Source organism: Gossypium arboreum, chromosome 3, assembly GCF_025698485.1.
Source record: "Gossypium arboreum isolate Shixiya-1 chromosome 3, ASM2569848v2, whole genome shotgun sequence".
NCBI lineage: Eukaryota > Viridiplantae > Streptophyta > Magnoliopsida > Malvales > Malvaceae > Gossypium > Gossypium arboreum.
Window position 1 is genome coordinate 91,742,189 of NC_069072.1, and position 10,125 is coordinate 91,752,313.

The 10,125-nt window shown below is 35.2% G+C and overlaps 1 protein-coding gene across 1 annotated transcript; it reads right to left on the reverse strand.

Annotated features, from left to right (window-relative positions):
* Positions 1 to 8,115: 8,115 nt before the first annotated feature.
* Positions 8,116 to 9,723, reverse strand: LOC128290582 (uncharacterized). The gene is made up of 3 exons (XM_053026289.1): positions 9,513 to 9,723; positions 9,354 to 9,418; positions 8,116 to 9,246 (listed from the first exon to the last, which is right to left on the reverse strand). Exons 1-3 carry the CDS (start codon positions 9,616 to 9,618, stop codon positions 8,116 to 8,118), a joined length of 1,302 nt encoding a protein of 433 aa, XP_052882249.1. The 5' UTR covers positions 9,619 to 9,723.
* Between the last annotated feature and the right edge of the window lie 402 nt (positions 9,724 to 10,125).

Consider the following 10,125-nt stretch of genomic DNA (forward strand, 5'->3'; position numbering starts at 1 on the left):
TTATGCTTTGAATCTATTTTTGTATTTGATTAATTAAATACATATCAAATAATGATTTCAACACTAATCAATGCACAGTTTTTAGGAATTCTATTAATCAATGCACAATTTTAGGAATTCTATTATGACTATGTGTCTATAGCCTCTTTTCATGAATATTGTTAAAGTCAAGCTCTTGAGGTTTTAGAAGCGACCGCATTTCCATTGATATATGTAGATCTCATCAAGATTTTCCCTTTAATTTTAACACTAATATGTTTATGTTATGAGTCTATCAATAGCGTAATACTCACCACTCCCTTTATCATTATGGTATCTAACACTTTTCACTTTGGAATGATATATTATATAATATTTTAAAGTGCTATTAATTACATACTAATAATGTACTTTGTATTATTGAATTCAAAACTTAATGTAATAGCGTTAATTCAAGTTTCTATCATGAGTGACTCAAATAGTATGAGTTTGTAATTGTCTCTAAATTTCTAAATTTTCAACATAACTATGTTAATTTCTTTATCACATGGTGAAACTATATATTTATTTGTGTTATAAAAGTTATAAGACCAACATCCTCACTATGTTCAATTACTTATTCTTTTGTAAAAGAATGTTATATATTCTTTATATGATTATTAATTTACAATGATCACTTTATTATTATTATTATTATTATTATTATTATTATTATTATTATTATTATTATTATTATTATTATTATTATGTCCTTTTTACTTAGTAAGATGTTGTAAAGAGACCTTAAATCCCTTGATGAAACAAGATATGTTTGCGACTTCTTATCATAGTCAATATAACATGACTTAAAAAAACATGTACATATAGAAGTATTTCATATGTTTTAGAACATAAACATATTAGAGGGCCACCAATTGTTCAATCTTTTGACTATAACATCTCGTTGTACACCCTTTATCATGAACCTTGTTAGTCATTTTTTTGACTATAATCAAAATCATGTCCATTACCTAAATGGGTCAATTAACATTTATATTGTTATCTCCATACTCCTAAGATCATTTGATTAATGACTTCTAAAATAATTTTATGAGATTATAGATTATATTTAAGCTATAAAACTATTTACACCATCATAAATATGCATAATATTATCTCAATTTCAAATACACGATTATCACGTCCTCATTCTCACTAGAAGATTTCATATGAGAATAATGATCTTATTATATAAGTCAATGGTTTCCACTATTTTACTTTGACAAGAAAAATTAACCATGCAAGTTGCATATAACTTGTTTCGTTTCTTGTCAAAACCACTTCTAGCCCAAACTTTATTACACTAAAACAAATATGTGATCATATATAAAACCATTTAGATTATGATTATTTTAAATTAACCAAAATGATTCACATTATATGATCATTTATTTGATAAACTTTGATTTAGTGTACCAATTATTGATTAATACACTTAAATAATGTCTCGTAAATAACATCTAAATGTTAGTTACTAATGTCATGATTTCAAAAATAAATCAATAAATATCTCAAGTTCATGAGAAGTAAAGAAAATATTTGTAGTGAAAAAATTCACTCAAAATTTGGATGGAATGAATTAATTATTTCAATTCGAACCAAATATCTATTTATAATGTATCAATAAGTACATAAATATCTTTTTAAAAGTTATAAATTTTATTTTTAAAATTTACCAAATAAATATGATTATTTGGATTTGAAATCACCGAATATGTTTGTACGATAATTTCAAATCCAAATAAAGGCATATGTTTGTATGATGATTTCAAAATCCAAATAAAGGCACTAACTGAAATATATATTATAATCATGTATCAATCATAACTATGTTTGTAAAATATCTTGTATGTAATAAACTACCATTTGACTTTATTAAAATTAATCCTTGAAATACTTATAAATTAATCCATAAAATAAATACTTATATTTTTTGCATAATATAATTAATCTCAATAAAACATAACCATGAAATCCAATTCATGCAATAATAGTAAACCAAAGATTTGATGTACCTCTTATTGCTACAAAGATTTCTTCTAAATCAATAGTTAGATATCCGACTTCAATGTTGTTCCATTACTAATAGTCATCATTGTAGTACCATGATTATAATAGCATGTGAATGCACGGTAAACAAACACACCTTCTTTAATTTATCATAAATTGCGAAAATAAAATCTTAAAATTCTTGGCGCATGGGGATAAAAATAAATTTATGAGAAATTAGCAAAGGTTTCAAGGTGTGTATCAATACTACTTTTTTGAAGGTTCTATTAGAACCACCTATATTTTGGTGTGTAAAAGAGTTATTAGAAAATAAACCTCGAGGGTACAATGAAGCTTAATGATTGTCGATATTTTGCACTAACGGAAACAATCTACTAGTCATTAAGCGGAGCATAGCAAGAGTTGCCTTTTTCATCTTCTAGCACTAAATATGTTGACTTGTTTGAATTGGTTGTTTCGGATTTGTGGGGCCCAGCTGCTGTTTCATGTGAAGGAAACTTGTACTGTGTGTCCTTTATTGACATGACTAGTCGTTTTACCTGGATCTACTTCATCAGTAGAAAATCTCAAGCTTTAGAGTGTTTTGGTCAGTTTCAGAAGATGGTCTCCACTCAGTTTGGGAAGCATATTAAGCAATTTCAAAGTGACTGGGGAGGTGAGTTTCGTAAGTTCTCCTCTGTTTTAGCAAGTCAGGGAATTATTCATCGCGTCTCTTGCCCTCACACATCTGAACAGAATGGTGTTGCTGAGCGTAAACACAAACATATAGTGGAGACTGGTCTCACTCTTCTGGCTCAGGCTAATTTACCGATGGATTATTGGGGTTATGCGTTTTGTAGTGCGGTGCATCTCATTAATCGATTGCTTACTTCGGTCCTTGACGGGAAGACCCCATTTCAAAGTCTATTTGGTCATGCACCAGCTTATGATCATCTCCGTGTGTTTGGATGTTGTTGTTTTCCGTATTTACGACCGTTTGGTAAACACAAGCTTGAATTTTGATCTCAGCCATCTACATTTCTGGGGTATAGCTCGTGTCATAAAGGTTATTTCTGTCTAACGCCCGATGGGAAAATCATTGTTTCTCGACATGTTGTGTTTGATGAGAATCGATTTCTATTTCCGATTTCTCCTACAAGTACCAAGTTGCCTCTCAATACCACTACGTATGTGCCAGTGATTCGGTCTGCTGTACCTCATATGGTTCGTTTGGATCTTGTATCTGCTACTGAGGACTCTATAAATCATCCTGGTCATAATGGTACCAGAACTTAGCCTGTTTCCTCTGGTCGTGCTCATTCAAGACCTATTATCCAAGAGGAGGTTCCATCTAATGTACGATCTTTTGTTCAAGAGGAGGTCTCATCTACTGCAACTTTTCCTCCTGAGCATCCTACTATTCCTCCTGTTTCGCCTACTAATACTCATGCCATGGTGACCAAGTCTAAAGTTGGAATATTTAAACCCAAAGCCTTGTGTGCAGATAAAGTTAAGGTAGAGCCATGTTCTGTCAAAGAAGCACTTGATCATCCAGACTGGCGACTAGTTGTTCAAGCTGAGTTTGATGCTTTACTGGCTAACTCAACCTGGGAGCTGTATCCTCTCCTTCCTGGTTGGAAAGCTATCGGTTGTAAGTGGTTGTTTAGGATCAAGAAGAATCCTGATGGGACTATTAACCGGCGCAAGGCAAGCTTGGTCGCTAAGGGGTGTTCTCAGGTACCTGGCTGCAATTTTGAGGAAACGTTCAGCCCGGTAGTCAAGCCTGTTACCATTCAAACCATCCTGTCTGTTGCCGTGACCAAGGGGTGGTCTTTACGACAGGTTGATGTTAACAATGCCTTTTTGAATGGAGATTTAACCGATGAGGTGTTTATGCAGCAACCACCAGGTTTTGAGCAATCTGGTCTAACTGGTGAAAAGTTAGTATGTCGATTGACTAAAACTTTATATGGGTTACAGCAAGCTCCTCGTGCCTGGTTTGACAAATTGAAACAGTTTCTTCTTTCTGCTGGGTTTCAGTTGTCTAAGTCAGATGCCTCACTGTTTGTCCGCTCATCTTCTGGTCATATTCTCTATGTTCTTGTCTATGTGGATGATATTGTTATCACTGGTAACTCGTCTGATGTGATAAATTGCTTCGTTCAGTAGCTTCACAACAAGTTTGCTCTAAAGGATATTGGTGAGCTACATTATTTTTTGGGTATTAAGGTCAGTCGGTCATCCTCAGGTAGTCTTCATTTGTGCCAGCGTAAATACATTCGTGAGCTGCTTGCTCGGAGTTCTATGACTAATGTCAAAAGTGTTCCTACACCAATGGTAACTTCTTCTTTGTTATCAAAAGATGAGGGTGAACCTCTTGCTGATCCTACTGAATATCGTAGTATTGCTGGAGCTCTTCAGTATATCATTTTGACAAGGCCAGATATTGCTTATGCTGTTAATCGAGTGTGTCAGTTCATGCATGCTCCCACTTCTCTACACATGATAGCGTTAAAACGAATTTAACTATATTTGTATGGTACTCTTTCTCATGGTTTATTGTTTCAGAGATCTGATCGACTGTCTTTGGTCGGTTATGCTGATGCGAATTGGGGACTTGATTTTGATGATCGTCGATCTACTACGGGATTTTGTGTGTATTTTGGACACACACCTATTTCTTGGTGTTCCAAGAAACAACAAGTTGTTTCTCGCTCTACGGCAGAGGCTGAATATTGGAGTTTAGCAGCCGCCGCTAGTGATGTTACGTGTCTAGTCTCATTGTTAACAGAATTACATCTCCAGTCAATTGATCCTCCGACGGTATGGTGTGATAATTCTAGTGCTGTTGCTGTTACGGCTAACCCTGTTATGCACTCTAAGTTCAAACATGTTGAACTTGATCTGTTTTTTGTTCGTGAGAAAGTGGCCAGTGGTGAGTTGGTTGTTGGCGAAGTTCCTGCCTGTGATCAAGTAGACGATATTCTCACTAAGCTGTTATTTGTTTCGGCGTTTACCCGTTTTCGTCATCTTCTTAGGGTCGTCCCCATTGAGGAAGCTCGGTGAATGTTATAGACTGAGGTTTACCCATGTGATTAATGTGTGGATTAGGTGGTTAGGCTAATGTATGGATTAAGTGGTTAGACAGTTAGTGAGCTGGTAGTTTGTTAAAGGGTCTCTCAAGTGTATATATACATGTAGTTGGGCACTATTCAAAGTAAGCAAAGTTTAATGAAATCTGAATGAAGATTATTTTCTAATTTTCTTGTTTAGTAAAGAGATTCACTAGTTTACCAGGTTCTTATCAAAGAGTATCAATTTCTATAAAGAACTTCTATAGTATTTCTTTATAGAACAATTTAGGAATATTAGAAGACGGGAAAAATATAAACAACTTTTGGTGTGTTTTTGGTGTACCAAATAATTGAAATTTGACTCCTATTTATAGAAGTTCTTATATCTTTTCATAGAGAGATAACTATCCAAATGAATAGCCATATCTTTTAGTAATAAACATAATTATTCAATAAATATCTACTTAAATAATTATGACTTTTTAATAATAATTAAATGACACAATTTTTGGTAACAAGAGACATAACTCATTACTATAAATAGTGATAACTCTTGGTTAATGACCAAGTAACATAACATTTGATATTCAAGAGACCTAACTTATCACTGATAGTGACAACTCTTAACTAAAAGTTACAAATTTTGATTTCTTACAACATTTTGTTTGCAGCTATTAAAACATCAAGAATATTTTGGAAGAAATTCGGAAGTGTAGATTGATAAACGTGGAGAAGAAATGGAGAAATATTGTCAAAGGAAAATAAAAGAGGAGCCGGAAGATTACCCCAATGTACAACGATATTTTAGGTTTTGATGCAGGAGTTTATTATTGTCAGAACACAACATGGCAACAGATTTGCAATAAAAGAAGCAAAGGTGTGGGAAAGGAATGCTGTAGACATGATGAACTCCTTTAGTAGGCCTATGGAATTGATTTATGTGCCAAAAAAAAAAATCTTTTAAGTTGATCCATTCATCAAATTAATGTCCATCTTTATATGTATTAACATGGGTTTAGAATTTTTATATAAATTATTTTAAAAAATTAACTATAATCATTTTAAAATATATTATACAAATTAAATATATATCTATATATATATCGAAAGTAGGGGACACTTAATGATTCAAACTCCATAGTTCCCTTTAAAACTTCTCCTAATCTTGTAGTTATGCTCATTAGGTTATTAAGCAGACACACAGAAAGAAATAATAATTGTTATCAAAGTCCCTTCCAGTTTCATATCCAGTAAGTCCCTGCGTTCCTATCTTTTAAAGTTACCGTGATGGTTTGGGATTACACATTATCTTTCTTTTCAAGGTTACCCTTTCATATATGCGCATTTCATTCAATAAGATGAACTAATCCCCTGAACATGGACTCTCTTTTTCTTTCAATCAATAGAGAAATTGGAAATATACAAAAAGAAACAGTTTTAGGCACTTTACAGGTTGAAAAGCTATGGGAAACTCACGCTTAAATAGATTCGGGTTTTCTTCCCCTAAGCTGAAACACTTACGGGTGTGAAAAGATCTCTGGTAATGCCAACTAGTAGTCCATTAAGCACGTACTTCTCAACATCCCTTACAATATCATCTTTCTCTAATGCAAACATCATGCAGTTCCATCCCAACTCCCACATACAATTCAAATCTGCTTCCTTGTTGTTGACATCGACCTCAATCATCTTCGGTAGGTAGTCTTCAAAGGAACAATCTTCCTTACCCTCCCTTCCATATGACTTCAACTTACCAAAATCTTTTCACATTGGCTTCACCAAGTTATCCAAGGATTTTGCTTTGTTTGAAGTACTGCTGCTGATGGATACTTGCAGAAATGGATGAGCACTTAGTTCCTGCCTTCTTCCTCTCCTTTTCATTACTTCGTAGCTACAGTCCAAAAGGAGCTTGCTTTCTTGCTCATTATAGTTGTGGACATTTCCATGAAGAATTCCGGTAGGAATGTCCAGCTTGAAAAGCGCCTCTGTTGTGTTCGTAAATAGTTGGCTTTTGATAAGTATCTGCTTGAGGAGATTTTCACTCTCTGTCAATGGCTGGGGCATCTTTGATGCATAAGTGCTTTTCATAAGTATTTGCTTCATCGGTTCCTAAGAGACAATGAACTTTTTATGGTTCAGTCTCTATTTATTAAAACCAAACATAATATGCATGTTTTCTTATATGTGCTCGTTTGTGTGTGCGCGTGCGTAAATTTCTACTTTCCATGTAGTGGATCAGATACAATGCTCTTAAACTGGCGTTCTTCTGATCTTTCGAAATCAGGTTCTTGATCTTGCTGTTCATTTGTAACCATTGACACTGAAATTTGGCCCTGCATGAGATCAAAAGAGCTAATTGGTGGATTCATTTGTTTCATATAATAGATTAATGACTGTAGTTTGGTGATCTTACGCTATCTTCATCTAAAGCTTGTGGTTTATTGCGGTTTTCGCATTCATCTTCTACATGACAGCACAAAACTGAACCTTGCTTTGCTGCTTTCTGCATCTTTTGCGGTACACTTGATGATTGCTCGCGTGCTATGTACTTGTTGGATCTAATGACCTTTGGTTCTACTTCTTCGAATCTGCTGCCTTTCGTTTGAACTGGTTGTCTGGGGACAGCAAGTTTCTCCAGCCTTGTCTGTTTCCTCTCTTGCAAAATGGAACTCAGATTCTTCGGAGTCCTTGACAAAGTATAAACGCTTGCACCTTTTTCTGTTATTACTTCATTGGTTCGAGGGACCTCAAGTTTATACCCTTTTGTGCTTCTAGCCTTCAATAAAGTTTGAGCCAAAAAGTTTGTTGAGCTCCTATTTTTGGCTTGATTTTTATGGTGCTTACCATCTTGGAATCCATTGAAATGTGTTGCATCAATATGACCCTTGGAGCTTTTCCTACTAGCCGTTGCTTGGTTTATTCGTGGCTGCTTCTTTCGCGAATTGGTTGCAGTTGCACCAGACATTGGTTCATTTAGCTTTTGTTTCCCCTGCAATTTCTGTTTCTTGCTTCGTTGTTTCCTCTCTTCCGATTGTCACCTTCTCTCTTGAAGCTCGGATTTTTGGAGCATGCTCACCTGTTCAAATCCATGATTAATTTGCAACTTTTGTTGATCACCTCGGAGAAGCTTGTTAGCATATCTGTTTCCCCTGTGAAGCGTGTTTTGATTCAGTGGGATGATGTCACTTTGTTGTTTTCCTATCTTGATGAACGCCTTTCTCGAACTCATCATCGATTTTATGTCTTCCAAGTCCTTTCGAGGTGGTAATTTGTCATGAACAGCAACCCTTGTGCTTCCATTCCTATTTGGCAAAACTTTTCCTGGTTGCTTTCCAGACTCCTTTGTGGTGGTGACATTTGAATCTACACTTCCCGGAAGTTGATCGAGCCCCATCAACTTCGCGATTACATTTGGAATCCTCAATTTTTCTTGTTTGCACTGCAAGGAACTCAAGTTATTTTGTTCTGAGAATGTAACGAGAGTTTTAGTGTCTGTAACCGAGCCAACCGAGGCAGATACAACTTTTTTCCCATGCTTGGAATCAGTAACCTCAGAAGAAGAATAGGTAAGATGCTTGAGCCTCAGCTTGAGGTCAGTCCTTGCAGCACCTTGAATGTCATTATAATTTCTTGAGTGTATGCCAAGAAATATTGGCATAATATCCAATTGCTTCTCGTCATGCCCATCTTCTTCCTCCTCCAGCAATGTTATCCTACTTCTTCTCCGTTGTGTTATTGAGTATTTTGAATCTTCCTGCAGGTTGACAAGCATCCTCAGAGATTCCTCCAAGTCCATTGCCCCTTTCAACAGTTCCTGCCCAATTTGTATCGAGTATGTGTCGAATTTGAGGCCATTAGAGCAGGCTCCGAGGATATGATTTAACTTTTGTACACCCCTAGATATGTCTTCGATACGCAGGCGGGAGATATCAGGGAGTTTGCTATCTCTTCTTGCCATCTTCCCATAGTCCATCTGTTTCCTGCCAATCTTATGCAGAAAATCGAACAGTGAACTATTGCTTGTAGAATCTCTTCTTCCTCCATTTTCAAGTGCAAAATCCAGGACCACTGATTTTTGGCCTCTCCCAAAAGGAACAATCTGATTTGATACCGGTCTCCTGCCTCCATTAGGCCTGTTTTGTGAGTTGCCAGCTCTAGAACCAATCTGAATGAAGCCAAAACATGAAACTAAATGAAACTGCTATATCTAATTGTCTCTTATATGTAACTGATAGCTTGTGTGCATTTCAGTTTTCAACTATGGAAACTTACAGTTTTGAGTGTGTTTGGTTCCCTGGATGATTTATAGCCTGTTTTGGAGTAAGCATATGCATGATCTGCTCAAACATGCAACAAAAGCCAAGTTAGGCATACGTTGATGTAAACTATGCATTTAAGGTTGATGCTGAATTTTACAAGCTAGCTGGTGACCTGCAGCCATTCGTTCCTTGCGCAACCGAAGTTCATCTAACAGCTTCTGAGCAAACTCTGAAGTGTTGGCCATGTTGGAACTCTCTGTTAGAAGCAGAACAAGCATATAGAAATTCCATTACATACACAGATAGGAGGTGAAGACAAGAACGTCTCTTTCCTTCTTTTGTTTTTTCCGTTGTGTAGTTGGGATGGTTCTGTCGGAGTTGGATGGGTTGGGAAGTCCAGCCTCCTAGGTAATAATAAAATGGAGTTCGACCTGAAGTTAATATTATTAATTTTGTAGTGAATTAAAATCAATCCTAAAATTTAAATAAATTCATAATTAATACTAAATTTAATTTTATTAACAAAATCATAAAAATTTAAATCTAATCATATTAGTAATTAACTTTCATCAAATAACTCTAAAATTCCAAATTAAATAATATAAGATGTATAATTTTTGTGAGATACATATACCAAATTAAACCAGAATATTTATTATATGACGTCACAATTCACTCTATCAAAACTGAGTTACATCACCAGGATCATTCCTCCTTTTGATTCTATTTCAAGTAATGGCAGCAACTTCCATTCAATTTGATGGATGATAGGCCGCTGGGGCCAA

Excerpts from the sequence above, each read along its gene's own strand:
- LOC128290582 (XM_053026289.1), bottom strand. The coding sequence starts at position 9,618 with ATGCTTGTTCTGCTTCTAACAGAGAGTTCCAACATGGCCAACACTTCA. Across the intron at positions 9,419-9,512 it reads CAAGGAACGAATGGCTGCAG|ATCATGCATATGCTTACTCC; the intron begins GTCACCAGCTAG and ends ATGTTTGAGCAG. Across the intron at positions 9,247-9,353 it reads AACCAAACACACTCAAAACT|ATTGGTTCTAGAGCTGGCAA; the intron begins GTAAGTTTCCAT and ends GGCTTCATTCAG.